This window comes from Girardinichthys multiradiatus, chromosome 11 (assembly GCF_021462225.1).
Source record: "Girardinichthys multiradiatus isolate DD_20200921_A chromosome 11, DD_fGirMul_XY1, whole genome shotgun sequence".
NCBI lineage: Eukaryota > Metazoa > Chordata > Actinopteri > Cyprinodontiformes > Goodeidae > Girardinichthys > Girardinichthys multiradiatus.
The window spans coordinates 3,438,853-3,455,793 of NC_061804.1; the positions used below are offsets into that span (position 1 = coordinate 3,438,853).

The 16,941-nt window shown below is 39.3% G+C and overlaps 1 protein-coding gene and 1 long non-coding RNA gene across 3 annotated transcripts in view; one reads left to right on the top strand and one right to left on the bottom strand.

Annotated features, from left to right (window-relative positions):
* Nucleotides 1-16,941, bottom strand: part of LOC124875875 — a 412,032-nt gene that overhangs the window by 1,432 nt on the left and 393,659 nt on the right. The window lies entirely within an intron of this gene.
* On the top strand, nt 10,594-12,036 carry ins (preproinsulin). 2 transcript variants are annotated; one of them, XM_047378282.1, is made up of 3 exons: nt 10,594-10,748; nt 10,833-11,028; nt 11,672-12,036. In XM_047378282.1, the coding sequence occupies exons 2-3, from the start codon at nt 10,845-10,847 to the stop codon at nt 11,836-11,838; spliced, it is 351 nt and encodes a 116-aa protein (XP_047234238.1). In that variant the 5' UTR covers nt 10,594-10,748; nt 10,833-10,844; the 3' UTR covers nt 11,839-12,036. The 2 variants fall into 2 exon arrangements, with proteins under 2 accessions (XP_047234238.1, XP_047234237.1); XM_047378281.1 differs by lacking the exon at nt 10,594-10,748 and having other exon boundaries at nt 10,776-11,028.

Consider the following 16,941-nt stretch of genomic DNA (forward strand, 5'->3'; position numbering starts at 1 on the left):
TTTGTCAACTGGACTGCTTTAGCCAAGTAGGGACAACTTTAGCAGCAACAAACAGGCTAATTATATCGTATATAATAAAAATAACTGAATATTCAACAATGCATGCAAAACTCTTACCCAAACCGACGACAGCACACCAACTATGAGCTCTGGTCATCAAGTTGACGGTGTTACGTCGATTCGCGTTTCCCCATCAGATACGGTTTCCACATCGCGGCAAAAAAGGCGCGTGCTTGTTCAGCGCTCGTAACCAGCGCGCCGTGCTTGCGCCGCAGGAGATCTTGGACACCGTGAAAGCTCAAACAACGTGTTTCAGCGAAGCTGTCCCACTATTTTGATGATAGATAGATAGATAGATAGATAGATAGATAGATAGATAGATAGATAGATAGATAGATAGATAGATAGATAGATAGATAGATAGATAGATAGATAGATAGATAGATAGATAGATAGATAGATAGATAGATAGATAGATAGATAGATAGATAGATAGATAGATAGATAGATAGATAGATAGATAGATAACGAAACATATTTATATACACACACACACACACACATACAAAGAAATTTATGTATATATATACAGGGGTTGGACAATGAAACTGTGGTCAGATCAGAGGGATTTTAAGCCATTCTTCTTGCAGGATAGTGGCCAGGTCACTACGTGATACTGGTGGAGGAAAACGTTTCCTGACTCGCTCCTCCAAAACACCCCAAAGTGGCTCAATAATATTTAGATCTGGTGACAGGGCAGGCCATGGGAGATGTTCAACTTCACTTTCATGTTCATCAAACCAATCTTTCACCAGTCTTGCTGTGTGTATTGGTGCATTGTCATCCTGATACACGGCACCGCCTTCAGGATACAATGTTTGAACCATTGGATGCACATGGTCCTCAAGAATGGTTCGGTAGTCCTTGGCAATGACGCGCCCATCTAGCACAAGTATTGGGCCAAGGGAATGCCATGATATGGCAGCCCAAACCATCACTGATCCACCCCCATGCTTCACTCTGGGCATGCAACAGTCTGGGTGGTACGCTTCTTTGGGGCTTCTCCACAACCGTAACTCTCCCGGATGTGGGGAAAACAGTAAAGGTGGACTCATCAGAGAACAATACATGTTTCACATTGTCCACAGCCCAAGATTTACGCTCCTTGCACCATTGAAACGGACGTTTGGCATTGGCATGAGTGACCAAAGGTTTGGCTATAGCAAATCCGGGTTAGCACCCGAACATCCCTTTCAGACAGCTTCCTCTTGCGTCAACAGTTAATCCTGTTGGATGTGATTTGTCCTTCTTGGTGGTATGCTGACATTACCCTGGATACCGTGGCTCTTGATACATCACAAAGACTTGCTGTCTTGGTCACAGATGCGCCAGCAAGACGTGCACCAACAATTTGTCCCCTTTTGAACTCTGGTATGTCACCCATAATGTTGTGTGCATTTCAATATTTTGAGCAAAACTGTGCTCTTACCCTGCTAATTGAACCTTCACACTCTGCTCTTACTGGTGCAAAGTGCAATCAATGAAGACTGGCTACCAGGCTGGTCCAATTTAGCCATGAAACCTCCCACACTAAAATGACAGGTGTTTCAGTTTCATTGTCCAACCCCTGTATATACAGCCTACAGATATCAATACTGTTCTGGTCCTATAATGGTCCTATAATGGTACTATAATGGTACTATAATGGTACTATTACCCCTGTCAGATGCGAGTTTCCCTGTGTTTAATACAGGAGGAACGGTATCTGACGGGGTGTGGAGACCCATCAGATACCGTTTCCCCTGGGAAAGAATCCCACAGAGCTGCTCTGCACAGGCCTTCAGGACTCTAGGGCTGACATGATCTGGACCTGCAGCCTTATTCCGATTCAGTCTCTCCAGTTGCATCTTCACTTGACTTCTTGAGACACATAGGTGGAAGGGGGAAGCAAAGGAAGCATCACCATCTTCTGATATGGTTGAAGGCAAACATGTAGAAGCTGTGGGTCAAAGGAGGGTGGAATGTCTGTTTGGCTGTGAGCAGGAGAGGAGGATGCGAAGCTTGTTTCTGAACTGAACCTATTGAAGAATGTGTTCAGTTCATTGGCTCTGTCCAGACCTTCATTGGTCTGATCATCCGTCTGCTTGAAGCCTGTGATCTTCTTCATCCCTGTCCACACATTTCTGATATTGTTTTGCTGGAGCTTGCTCTCCAGCTTCTTCTTGTACACCTCCTTGCTGTCTCTTATCTTGACTTTAAGTTGCTTCTGTATAATCCTCAATAATTCTCTGTCTCCCTCTCTGAAGGCTCTTTTTTTCTTGTTAAGCAGGTCCTTCAGGTCACTGGTGATCCAAGGTTTGTTATTGGGGAAGCATCCCACAGTTCTGGTGGGGATGATGTTATCCACACAGAAGTTTATATAGTCAGTTACACACTCAGTCATGGCATTGATGTCCTCTCCATGTGGCTGGCACAGTCTGTAGCCTCAAAGCAACCTTGCAGAGCTTCTTCAGCTTCCTGTGACCATTTTCTCACAGTCCTCTTTATTACAGGTTGCCTCTGAACAAGGGGCTTATATTTTGAGCAGAGAAAAACAAGATTGTGATCTGATTTGCCTAGAGGAGGTCTTGCTGTAGAGATGTATGAGTCCTTGACATTTGCATAAAACAAATCCAATGTTTTGTTTTCTCTGGTAGAGCAGCTGACAAACTGTTGAAACTTTGGAAGTGTAGCAGAGAGTGAAGCATGGTTAAAATCACCAGAAATTGCCACAAAAGCATTGGGGTTTTGTGTCTGTAGCTTAGCAACAACGGAGCTGATGGCATCACATGCAGTGTCAGCAACAGCGGAAGGTGGAACGTAAACTGTTGCCAAAATAACACTGGTGAACTCTCTGGGTAAATAATATGGAGGAGAACTTACTGCCAACAGTTCAATATCTGGACTGCAGAGATGACACTTCACAGTAACATGTCCTGGATTACACCATCTGTTGTTCACAAGTACTGCCAGTCCACCTCCTTTACATTTGCCGCTCCTCTTTAAATCTCTGTCTGCTCGTATGGTTAAAAAGACCGGCAGAGAGACGCTGGAGTCGGGGATATGATCCTGCAGCCATGTCTCAGTAAAACACATAATACTGCATGCCCGGTACTCTGGCTGGGTCCTTTGTAGGGCTTGGAGTTCATCCAACTTGTTTCCCAACGATCTCACATTGCCCATCATAATTGACGGAAGAGATGGTTTGAACTTCCTCCTTCTCTCTTTTCTCTTAGCTCCTGCTCTGCATCCACGTCGTCTCCTTTTCAACTCATCGGGGATTTGGGGTTGTAGTTGAAGTATTATTTGAGCTTTTGAGATATTAATCAGCTGCTCCCGGTTGTAAGAAACAACCCTGTTGCCATGGCAATGCATCATAACAAATGATTATGATGCATCAAATCATCAAATGATTTAGTTATTTATTCAAATTGGATAAAAAGTTTTTCTATCTAAGGAAACCCGTCAGAGATTTGTAGACCCCTTCTCTTAAGAGTCTAGAAGAAACATCACCTTTTCTAATGGCAGTGGTCTGTGCAGACCACTGCTATTTTTCTATGTTTTTTAGGAGTATTGTTTTTCAGTTTGTTTAAACATAAAGAACCACAATTCCTCCTAATAAAAGAAACAATTCAAGTATAGGATATGTGTGGTTCATCATTTGATTCAGGTGATTTTGAAAACATTCAACCTCACTGTATGGTTGAGAGAATGTATTTTAATCATCCCTCAGCCTTCTTTGAGTTTCTTTCCAAGTGACTGAGATCAACATAGTGATCCCAAAGCTCTGTCATGCTGTTTTTACTAAATATCAACTTGTTTGCTGGACACAGACTGATTTGATGAATGCCTTTACCATTTCTATTAAATTTGTGAAATCTATTTTCACAGTTTCAATTTTTTTTCTGACTGTTAATACCAATACATTCAATACATTAAAGTCAATAATAGAATACGATGTTGACTGCCTGTCATTACAAGAACTGGCTCATGAAACTTTTCTAATGTGCATCTAAGCTCCTCACTACTTTATCACTGATTGTAATACTTAACGGAATAAGAATGTTGATCAAGTCTAGGTTATGTTTCAAATCTGCACTTTAAAACTTTACTGGCTATTTATTTCTTTTTTTAACTTTATAGAATATTTATGTTTTGGATTACATGTTTTATTTGGTTAGAAATTTGTTTTATTCTGTATGTTTTTGGTTTGGTTCTCTCAATGAATACTGAACTGTGACTTCAAAACTAAACTGGGATTTTACTGTACCATACAGTACCTACTAGTAGTTATGTTACGTTGTTGGCTTCCTTTAATAAATTATACACTGTGAGCACCTGAAAGTCTAACTGTCAGAACAGAAAATGCAAGAAGATGAGCAATGGATCAACCCTTTGGCACTGAATCCTAAAATACATGACATAGATAAATACATTTGTTATTTAAAATTTTAATTTAAATGTTTACATTTAAATATTAAAATAAAATATTCTCCAAAAAAATATCATATGAAACACGTGTGCCAAATGCTGTTGTTATTTACAAATAATTCCCAGAACTGTGTGATCCTGTTTGATCTCTATCATTAGCAATTCACAGCCCATTGAGTTTCCGTTAAAAGTGACAAACAAGCTCCCACAAAAGCTCCGTCAGCACCTCAGTGACATCCATTAGCCAGCATGTGCATGTGCATGTGTGTGTGTGTGTGTGTGTGTGTGTGTGTGTGTGTGTGTGTGTGTGTGTGTGTGTGGACAAAGCTAATAACAGTCCTGCCATTTTACTACAATAACGTGAAAAAGTGAAAATGAATTAATCCTGTTTTTGGTGAGTGAATTTTATTGTAAAGATTTATAAATGCTTGGAAAACACTGCCTTTGTTTTCCTATTTAATATATATTTATTTACTTAACTGTGGTTGTTGGAGTGTGGAATGAGTGATCAGCTCAAACCAACAGTCAGACTCAAAGGAACGAGACAGAGACTCTTTCTACTCGCAGCGAGGGTAATCACACTGATCTGCAGTGGACTACAAAGGTGTGATCACCGACGGAGTTTATTTTATACAGCAAAGTAAACAGACATATCAGGTTACAAAATAGGGGTGCAAGACAGGTCAGGCAGAGTTAGAGAATGGAAAGAGGAACAGCTGGTTCTGCTTTCGGGTGTTGTGAAACCAGCTACACATAGACCAAAATAACAAATAAATGAAATCTTCATCTCCATAAAGCTTTTCAGCAGATGGAAGCATGAAGTGCTCCAAAATCTCCTGATAGCTAGCTGCATTGACCCTGCCCTTGATAAAACACAGTGGACCAACACCAGCAGTTGACACGGCACCCCAGACCATCACTGACTGTGGGTACTTGACACTGGACTTCTGGCATTTTGGCATTTCCTTCTCCCCAGTCTTCCTCCAGACTCTGGCACCTTGATTTCCGAATGACATGCAGAATTTGCTTTCATCCGAAAAAAGTACTTTGGACCACTGAGCAACAGTCCAGTGCTGCTTCTCTGTAGCCCAGGTCAGGCGCTTCTGCTGCTGTTTCTGGTTCAAAAGTGGCTTGACCTGGTGAATGTGGCACCTGTAGCCCATTTCCTGCACATGCCTGTGCACGGTGGCTCTGGATGTTTCTACTCCAGACTCAGTCCACTGCTTCCGCAGGTCCCCCAAGGTCTGGAATCGGCCCTTCTCCACAATCTTCCTCAGGGTCCGGTCACCTCTTCTCGTTGTGCAGCGTTTTCTGCCACACTTTTTCCTTCCCACAGACTTCCCACTGAGGTGCCTTGATACAGCACTCTGGGAACAGCCTATTCGTTCAGAAATGTCTTTCTGTGTCTTACCCTCTTGCTTGAGGGTGTCAATAGTGGCCTTCTGGACAGCAGTCAGGTCGGCAGTCTTACCCATGATTGGGGTTTTGAGTGATGAACCAGGCTGGGAGTTTTAAAGGCCTCAGGAATCTTTTGCAGGTGTTTAGAGTTAACTCGTTGATTCAGATGATTAGGTTCATAGCTCGTTTAGAGACCCTTTTAATGATATGCTAATTTTGTGAGATAGGAATTTTGGGTTTTCATGAGCTGTATGCCAAAATCATCCGTATTAAGACAATAAAAGACCTGAAATATTTCAGTTAGTGTGCAATGAATCTAAAATATATGAATGTTAAATTTTCATCATTACATTATGGAAAATAATGAACTTTATCACAATATGCTAATATTTTGAGAAGGACCTGTAATGTTTAAAAATAAGCTAAATATAAGGTAGATATAGTCACAAACTTCCATATGTCATCACTTAAACAGCCTCTTCTTATCAGATTGTTTGCTGTAAGATCATTATGGAGAAGGAATGTAACAGAATTTGATCATTATTTACACTTTGGTATTTGACACTGAGACACAGTCACCATAGTCATCAATGGCAGGGCTGATTACTTCTTGGTTCAAGGAGGCATAATGTTGATCATTATTTTACAACATGGTATGATAAAAATTGAGAGGAGGCAGAGGGTTAACCCAAAGCTATCATTGCTACAAAAAGATTTTTTATCCACCCCATCCATCCTCCCTGAAGCATCCAATCAAACCATGAAGTAGTGGGTGTAAGACGGTCTTTAGCCATGACATTTGGCAAATCTCTTAAATGATCTAAGGCTTCTGTCATGTTGGCAGAGTGGATGTTGTCTGGAATATATGTATAACAGGTGCTATTTGATAAAATACAAACACCTCCAGAGGAGGCAGTTAATATGTCCAGAGCCATACGGTTTTGAATTACCATGGCTCGCATAGCACTGATTTCTTTATTTTGTGCATCATCCACTATTATGGAATTATTTAGGAATAATCTTAAACTGTAATTTAGAATTTCTAGGTGCAGCATGACTTTACCTACCCCGAGCCAGGGAAGAAGGGACAGGATTACCTTGTCATTTGTGGACCATTGTTTAAATTCGTCTGGTACATTGGTTCCCCATACACTGTCATGTGGTTTTAGTTTTAAGGATCTTTTCTGTCTTCTGGAAGAAGTAGAGATCATCAATGCTTCCCTAGTAATTACTATGGTGTGATCTGATATAAAAACTGGTGCACAGATACCGTACCAGCTGGGGGGCAGGACGAAGTAGGCGTTGTTCCCACATAACCAAGCTACCCCTTGTACCCAGTATGTCCCATTGTAAAACAGGTCAGTAGTCTGAAAAGTTGTTTTACAATTTGTCCTTGTGCCTAGATAAATGGAGTTATTCCCTTTACTTTTGTTATAACACTGAGCATATTGTTTTATACCGTTTCAGTATGCATGTTCTCTCAAACCCCCAGTCGGTCGTGGCAGATGGCCGCTCACACTGAGCCTGGTTCTGCTGGAGGTTTCTTCCTGTTAAAAGGGAGTTTTTCCTCTCCACTGTCGCTACATGCATGCTCAGTATGAGGGATTGCTGCCAAGTCAACACCAGTGACTGTCCACTGTCTCTACATGCTCATCCAGGAGGAGTGAATGCTGCAAGTCACTGACTGGATGCAATCTGCTGGGTTTCCTTAGATAGAAAAACTTTTTATCCAATTTGAATAAAAAGCTAATTCTGACTGCACTGTTCAATGGTTACGATTAATTGGAATGTATGTACCTGACTGTTGTGAAGAGCCTTGAGACAACATGTGTTGTGAATTGGCGCTTTATAAATAAAACTGAATTGAATTTAATTAAAAGGTGGGACCTTGTCCTCTTCAGTGATATTTAAAGCATTCCAAAACTCAGAGTCACAGGTGCAGTTATGAGGGTTACACATATAATTTAGAGTCTGGTTTTTCTGTGGAAACTGTCCTGGGATAATGAAATATTGGCAAAATGCATATCCTAATTTTCCGAAAGAAGTGGCACAATTTGCTTGTGAATCATTCATAGCTTTCACATATATTGTAGGACCCTGAGAATGTACAGGGATTACAGAGCATACATAACAATCCGTTTTATTTATTTAATGAAATTTAGCGGTGTCACATAACGATACCAGTAATTCTGCAAGAAGGGATGACTTTCTGCACTTCCTAGAGGCCTGAGGTGTGACCCGTCTGGTGTCCATCTTTTCCGGTGGGATGTTGCTTCTTTCTTACTGTGACAAAGGAAGAAGCCCAATGTTAGTGCGGGGATCCCTCCAAGACTTATCCATACCTTACAGGGAGCCATGATAAATGGGCACAGGTCAGCTGTTTTCTTCACCGGGATTGAGACGCTGGGCCCTATGGGTCACCAGCCCCTTTATAACCGGACTTCCCCTGCTACCCCGTCGGTTAAATTGGCTTCTGTAAAGGTAGAACAGGTTTACAGTGGCTCTTGTGAATCCAGGAACGTCTCTCTGCGATTTTCAGAGCAGTAGGCGTAGTCAGGAGAACTTGGAAGGGTCCTTCCCATCGAGGGGTACTCCAGTCTTTTGATCAGGACCAGGTCTCCAGGTCTCGGGTTATTCTGTGGGATACATGTTCAGTGTGAGGGAAGTTTAGATGCAGCCTTTCGCAGAAACATATAGAAAGTTATTTCCTCTACTTTCGACAGTATCAGTGCTGTTCCTGCAGAGGTTTTAAACCCTCTGTTTTTCCAAATTCTTATTATTCTTTTTTATCATATTTTAGGGTTAGGGGTTAGACTGCATCGGACCTTTTAGAATAGACAAGTGAGTAATAATGGTGAACATTTAATGTATATACATTCAACCTAACAGTGGTGTATTCATTAAAAAACTGGCTTTTAGCAATGTCACTCCAGTATAGACATTATACGCTTACAGTAATGCCACTGCACTAAACCTATCAATTTAGTCTGGCATTTTCATAAGGTTTTAAGCTGACCTTAGCATTTTACCTATATCTGCTGTCTTTGCTTGTCCTTGTTTTTCTTTTATGTCTATTTAATGTTTACGTGCATGTTTTTTGTTCCTAATGCCTTGTGATTTTTATGTTATATGCGTTGTGACTTTGTGAAAAGTGCTTTTTAATTAAATAATGAATTCTGTGTAATGCATATTTGATAGAAATAATTTCTTGCCATAAGTGCACACTGGTTGATTCAAAGAGAAGTGCCTTAAAAGGTATCCAGATAAGATGACCCACATCCAGATCAGGTGACCCAGCTCAACTGAATCCTCTTGATGTAAGGGGGCCCTGAGATCTTAGCATCTTTTAAAAAATCCTTGAAGTAAAAATCTTTCGTTAAAAGCAAAAACACCTTCTTTTATTGCTTTATGGTCCAATCTTGAAATTAATGTGGCCTTTTGTGGTGCTTTCCATTGTGGACAGGAGTTGTTAGGGGCCTACTGAGTGGTCTGGCGCTATAGCCCAATACATAGCAAACTGTGACGCACTGAATGTTAAGTTTCCTATTAGAACCAGAATAGATTTCTTGAGGAATTTGGGGTACTAGCAGCTCATCCGATGGATTGGACAACACAGGATAGCCTTTGCTGTATATATTCATGTCTTGGCTTCCCATGGCTCTTTTGCTGGTTAACCACTGGTCCTTCCTTGAAGCACTTTTAAGAGATACTGACCACTGCAGATAGGAAACACCCAACAAGAGCTGCGGTTTTGGAGATGTTCCTCACCAGTCCTCTGCAACCATTTAGTTCCTTAGACTTGTCCACTTTCCTTCTTCTAACCTGTCTATTTTGAGGACAAAATATTCACAAGCTGCCTAATTTATCACTCCCACAACCAGAAAACACAATGGAGATATTATCTGTACTATATATTTCACTTGTCATAATCTTATGCTTGATTAGTGAATACAAAAACAAAGGAACGGGAGACTGATGTTAGTTATATAGACTGCTTAATCTTAACAGCAGTTCAGCATTTTACTTGTGACAAATCAATAAATACTTAGCTAAACAGTCTCAGTGAAATATAAATACTTATAAAGTTTTCCAAGCAATAAAAAAAAAGCCATTGAGGACATGAAAAATGCATTGTAATCATTGCGAAAACACAGAGGTTCCTGCATTGACAAATTATGTCTAATTATCATTAATAACATTGCAAAATTAAAAACGTTTCTTTGAAAAAAACAAATCCTGACCATTTCTAGCTTATAGTCCTAACTGTATTTGTATCTTGTTTATGATTTTAGCCCAGAAAAAAAAAAAAACAGACTGGAAAAAACTGATTATAAATCCAAACTCAGAAGGGATGGGATACAGTTTCTTTAACCTCAGCAAATGGAGCAGTAGGTTATTAGCTGATCAATATTTGTCAGTACAAGGTGATCAGATTATTTTGGATCATTAGCTTTTGTTTGCTTTGCTAAGTGCTGGAACCACTCAATTAGACATACAAAGTGTTTCTGGACATATGCTGACCAGCAACTTAATGCACAGACGTCACACTATCATTATAGTTTCCAAGTCGTTTTTGGACTCACCTAGACTACTTTTATTTACCTTAAAACAGGCGTTTATGTTTAGATCTAACAAGTGACATGAAGAGGGTTTGCTTTTTTTCTTTATTACGAACTAAATCCTTTGTATTGTCTATTCAGATGCATGTTTCCATTATAATACTAAAGAACTGAGAAAAGTGGGGCTAGGCTTGTTTTTGAGGAAGTGTTGGATTATAAAAGGAGGTGACTCCCTTCATTCTGCCTCACATCAACCAGCTCTCAGCTGCCTCTGCTCTTCATCTTGATTAGAGCGTCAACTCCTCCTCAGACTCCCAACAAGTGAGTGATTCTCCTCCACCTCTCCTCATGACCTTCTCTGTGTTTTACTGCTCCTGTCTAAAGAATCTGTCTCTGTTCGTTCAGTTCTCCTCCGGCATGGCAGCGCTGTGGATCCAGTCCTTCTCCCTGTTGGTCTTACTGGTTGTATCGTGGCCAGGCTCCCAGGCTGTCGCCCCTCCGCAGCACCTGTGCGGCTCTCACCTAGTTGACGCTCTCTACCTGGTCTGTGGGGACAGAGGCTTCTTCTATGACCCCAAGAGGGATGTGGACCATCTCCTGGGTGAGACCTCTAAACTCCATCACACGTAGCTGATTTATTTTTTAGAGAAAAATATTTGTTCATTACTTCAATGAAGTTTAAAAGCAGATTTTTAGGTAGGAAACAATATAGTAACTTTAAATGTTTTAGAGATGACTACAAGACGTGCCATCAGGTTGAAAATCACATATTTTGAATGGTTATTTGTGTCATTTATGTGTCATTTTTACCTCTTTGTATATTTTATGTCTGTGTGAATTAGCATCTCATTCTAGGTCCAGCATAGCTTTTTTGGTGATTTGTTTTTTGTAGTTACTTTGCATCTAATTAAATCTTTTTGCATGTCTTTCTGGTCATTTTGACTCTTTTTTATATTAGCTTTTTATTAAACTCTTATTTGCTCTTATCCAAATGCTGTTTTTAAGTAAAGTTTTGACATGAGACCTGAGAGTCCCACTCAGATTAAAAAGTTTAGCTCTGTTTCTTTCTTTTGTTGCACACTTAAATATAATCACTTATTATATGTGACTGTAATACCATCTGCAATAAGGGAAAAAAACATCCATTTTTAGAATGAACCAGTGAGCATCTGCTCTTTTTTCTCCTGTGTTTCGGGTCAAGGTTTTCCTGTTTGAACCACTTCTCTCTGTTATCGCTCCTTCAGGTTTCCTCCCTCCAAAGACAGGCACAGGGTCGATTCACGGCGGTGAGAATGAGGTGGCTGAGCTGGCTTTTAAGGACCAGATGGAGATGATGGTTAAGAGAGGCATAGTCGAGCAGTGCTGCCACAGGCCCTGCAACATCTTTGACCTGCAGAACTACTGCAACTAAGTAGCGTGCTGACAGTCCAAGTCTAACCAGCGACTGAGTGCAGCTTGGTTTGTTGGCTAACTTATAAAATCCCACCCCAACTCCACCCTCTCCTCTGAAGAGCAGCAGTGCGGATCTTTTCCAGAGAACCAACTGCAGTCAATGATATGCTGAGAGATGGATTATTTTTGCAAGAAAATAAAGTTTTATGAATTGAGACATCAGGATGTGTGTCTTTTAATATATGGACTTCTTTCTTTTACATTCAGTCAGAAAAAGGGCACCTCATATGCTTCAAACATGCCATCAATATTTAATGACACCCCTGATAAAAATTTGTAAAAAGCATTTTTAAATTTTCAATTGTGTCCTTTGTTGCAGTAACATAATGTCAAACAAATATTTAAAAATACCACCTCCAGTTTGATTAAATATAAAAAAATGCGATGTTATAAATTACATTTTTTTACATGAAATCCTGCATCAACTTGTAGCTTGTACAATCCATTTTTGCCAACAGAACAGCATTTGGACTAAGATAATATCTCAAAATGTTGGATCATACTGAGATCTTACCATTCCTTTTCTCACAATCTCTGTAGATGATCCAGGGTTGTCCCTTATGCTTTCTTCTGTATTTAAAAATAACAAAAAACTTTTTATGATGTAACCTATGCATACATTAAGAACTGAAAGTATTAATATCTTTATTAAGATTTAATTTTAATTGAAAAAGATCTATCATTATGTTTGTCTCAGTCTAATGTTGTCTTGATGTCAAGAAAGTATGGAAGCAAATCGTTACCATATTTCAAATGAAAAAGCATTTTCAGAAATGCTTTTTCATTTTAAGAATGTGGCTGCATTGTTTGACTCATAAATGAAATTAGTAATCAATCATCCTATTTGCATTTGCATTTTCTTCTACAAGACTGCTCATTTCTTCACTAAATTAAAATGAAAAAGAAAAAGACATTTGAGATTTATTTTTTAAAATATGCCCCAGCAAATAGATACCTAAATTCAATTTGAAATGTAAAATTTGAAAATGAAAAAGCATTTCCATAAATGCTTTTTCATTTTAAGAATGTGGCTGCATTGTTTGACCCATAAATAAAATTAGTAATCAATCATCCTATTTGCATTTTCTTCTTCACTACTGCACATTTTATGCCATAATCAAAAAGAAAACAAAGCAGACATTGCTTTTTCGTTTTCGTGGTCTGCCCGCAAAGTACTGCCCAGAACTCGAAAACGAAAAAGCATTCCGAGCTGCGGGCGCAGCAGAGTGACGTCAGCAGCCGCTCTTCCTCAACTCCCTGCTGACCGAGCTACCCATCTTGTTCGGTAGGGGGCGCTGTGCACGTCTGCATTGCATTACATTGCAAACGTGCCGAGAAATTGATTGAATTGCAGCAGGACCGAGCTCAATTTGTGGCAGTGGCAGAACTGGTAGTTCCGCCACAGCCTGCCACCGAAGCTGCCACCGGAACTGCCACAGGCTGCCGCACGGTGGCACGGGATTCCGCGAGGATGCCAGAAGGTGGCGGACCGGCCGTAAAACTTGCCAATGCGGTTGCCGCTGTTTTTGTGGAAGCTGATGCAGATTATCGGCAAATGGGATGTCATTATTGTTATAGCCTGTTACCTTTAAATAATGATTTCATTATTGATTATTATTTAATAAACAGCTTTAGACCCATAACATAAGGTGATTGTATTTATTTGACATGGAAAATAAATAGCACTATGTGTATGTGTGACGTGTTGAAAGGATGACGAAGATTTATTGCACAAACAGCCGGTTTATTATAGAGCATGAGCGGCTATTCTGAATCGTCACTCACAGAAAAATATAAATAAATGCTTAAAAACACGCTGGATGTCCCAGGCCATACGTCTGCCACAAGGATGCCACAGCCTGCCACCGGAACTACCAGTTCTGCCACTTCCACAAATTGAGCTCGGTCCTGCTGCAATTCAATCAATTTCTCGGCACGTTTGCAATGTAATGCAATGCAGACGTGCACAGCGCCTCCTACCGAACAAGATGAGTAGCTCGGTCAGCAGGGAGCTGAGGAAGAGCGGCTGCTGACGTCACTCTTCTGCGCCCGCAGCTCGGAATGCTTTTTCGTTTTCGAGTTCTGGGCAGTACTTTACGGGGAGACCACGAAATCGTTTTCAAATTTTACATTTCAAATTGAATTTTGGTATCTATTTGCTGGGGTACATTTTGAAAAATAAATCTCAAATGTCTTTTTCATTTTAATTAAGTGAAAGAATGAGCAGTCTTGAAGAAGAAAATTAAAATGCAAATAGGATTATTGATAACTAATTTCATTTATGAGTCAAACAATGCAGCCACATTCTTAAAATGAAAAAGCATTTCTGAAATGTTTTTTCATTTGAAATATGGTAACGATTTGCTTCCATAAGAAAGTACCCAAAATGTTCTTTTCAGTGTGTTTTGAAAATATAGATTTCACAAATATAAATTTCATCTTTGCTTTAACTTATCTTTGTTCATTGTAGACCATTCCAGTTGAGGTCTGACTGAATTATGCAAGATTTTAAACTCAAGGTGGTCAAAAGGAGTTTAGACTCTATAAAAAAAAATCCTTAGTGCCATCTGCCCCATCCGGTGCACAGCAGTATGTCACTATGTCAGCTTACTCGTTACACAACAAAGGGGATGACCATTTCCATTGTCTTGACATGCAAATAAACAATAGATAACCCATTCTATGCACAACTTACAAATAGCTTATTTTTGTTGCATTGTGGAGCATCCCTGTGGTGTGCCACCCTGGCTGAGTGCGACAGAGCCACATATCAAAAATCACTCAAGTTTTTTTATTGGATTAAGGACAGGGGACCAGGAAGGCCATGAGAAGGTTGATTTTGTTTCTAACGAACCACTTCTTTGTTGATTTAGCCACACGTTTTGATCATTATCCTGCCTAAAGATGCAACGATAACCAATTCTCAATTTTCTTGCAGAACTTACAAAATTTTCATTTACAATTTTCAGATTTTAGAGTGTAAGAAGTTTTTCACTCTAAGAAGGTTCGGGTTCATAGAAGAGGAAAAGTCCCACTGCATCCTTTACCAAACTTGACAGTGGGCATGAGCTGCTTTCCAAATATCCATCCATTTTCTTACACCAAATGTACCTCAAATGTTTGATATCAAAAGCTCAATCCTGGTCTCATCTGACCAAAGCACATGTTTTTAGGCAACGTTCCTGTGGCGTTTAAGAAATTCAACTTGTTAAGTTTCTGGTAGTAGAACAGAAAAGGCTTCCAACAGATCTTTAGGTAGCTTTAGTTGGTTGTTATGGAAACATGCTGACTCTAAGATACCAGTCTTGACTGCAATTTTCTGACAGCGAGTTTGATTATTTTCTTTATCTTCATGCCATCCTGCTCACTATGCACAATGACAAGATAAATATGATATAGAGAGCTAAAATTCATCTAAAAATAAAATGTAATTTTAAAAGATGAAGGATAACATTAACTTGTTCTAAACCCTGTATCAGGTCCAGCATATATTAATGTTCCTTTTGGAAACATGATTCTAACCCTACAAAGGAGAACACTTAATACATCACATGAAAGCACAACAAATATAAAAGGAAAGCAAACAAGGTAAATATGATCAACAACTCTAACCTGCTACCTTTGTACTTGAATAATGCATAGAACCAACACTTAAAACAACCAAGGGACTGAATACAGGCAGTATTAAAACATATCATTTGCAATAATATAGATGGGAACGTTTATGCTGCAATAACCTTGTTTTAAGCAGTTCACAAATGAGCTCTGTTTTTTGTTTTGATGCTTTTGTTTACTTCCGTTACCGGGAGTCAGGTACTTTCTAACCTGCTGTCTCAATATTATAATTTTGGTCTTAAAGTCAATAACGATTCAGAGTGTTAGAAAAGGCGACAAGAGTTTATTTCACCATGAATTGTTGAAAATCTATAAACCAGAGTGCGTCTTGAGGTCAACAGCCAGCATCATTGCAATGCATTTATTCCTTTTTACTGCCCCCTGGTGGCTGCAGAACAGACTAACCTTAAAGCAAGGATGAGCACGTTGGTTTGTTTTGATAGCTATAATGTATTTCCACGCTAGGGTTGGAGCAAGACCTCAGACTTTCCCACTCAGAATTCCAACATCTAGGGATATTTCTGTGCATTTTTCAATTGAAAATATCTAAGTAAAAATAGAACACATAAATACACTGCATCCTTCAATCAATCATGCAGTGCCAATGGATAATAATGCTCTTTTTTCACCAAATGGTACTTGTAATAGTAATTTGTATTTACTGACATCGCATTGTTATAAAAAGTTAGAGAACCACTGTTCGAAGCATTAGACTACTGCAGGATTAACAGCAGGTTTCAGGATAGGGGTTTGGCTGCAGACATTGTATCTAGTGGATCTCTGGTAGTAGTAGACACAGCTCTGCAGTAAATGAAAAAAACTTACTCTTTTGAGTGGGATTGTTGTTGCCTTTACCCAAATACAAAAATATATAAATAATTAAATAATAAACAGTAATCATCCAAAACATCACTGTAACTTTCTGCAAATAATTCAGGAATTAATCAATTGTTCTTTCTCTTCAAATAAAGAAGAAAACAACGAAACATGCCAATCAAATGTGATAAAGGGCCTCATTCGGATTTTGAATAAGCTGAATATTCACTAAGTTGGCCTGGGCTCACAATGGCATTCCACACAGTGCTGATACCTGGCATTATTTGCTCATATGGAAATAAAATCCATTTCACATTAGTTTGCAAAGCTTATAATTAAATTGAGAAACACAAAAACAGAGGGTATTCTGTCTATAATTTCAGTTAGTTTTCTAAACGCAAAATACAGTTACAGTTATAGTTTTCCTTTTTATTCGTTTTTATTTATTTCAGTTAACAAAACTGTTTTCTCAATTTCAGTTTTTTTTCTGTTCATTTTCGTTAACTATAATAACCCTGGGACTCACTTAGGTGAGCAAAACCACCTACTACCAAAGCCTGGAGGTCACCTTATGTGGGTGACTCATTAGGAAAATCTGTTCAAATTGCTTGAGACATGAAGGGCCCAGTTT

What these genes read in the sequence shown, in the direction of transcription:
- ins (XM_047378281.1), top strand. Translation starts at nt 10,776, where the DNA reads ATGACCTTCTCTGTGTTTTACTGCTCCTGTCTAAAGAATCTGTCTCTG. An exon ending in GGATGTGGACCATCTCCTGG is followed by an intron (nt 11,029 to 11,671) that starts GTGAGACCTCTA and finishes TCGCTCCTTCAG; the next exon opens with GTTTCCTCCCTCCAAAGACA.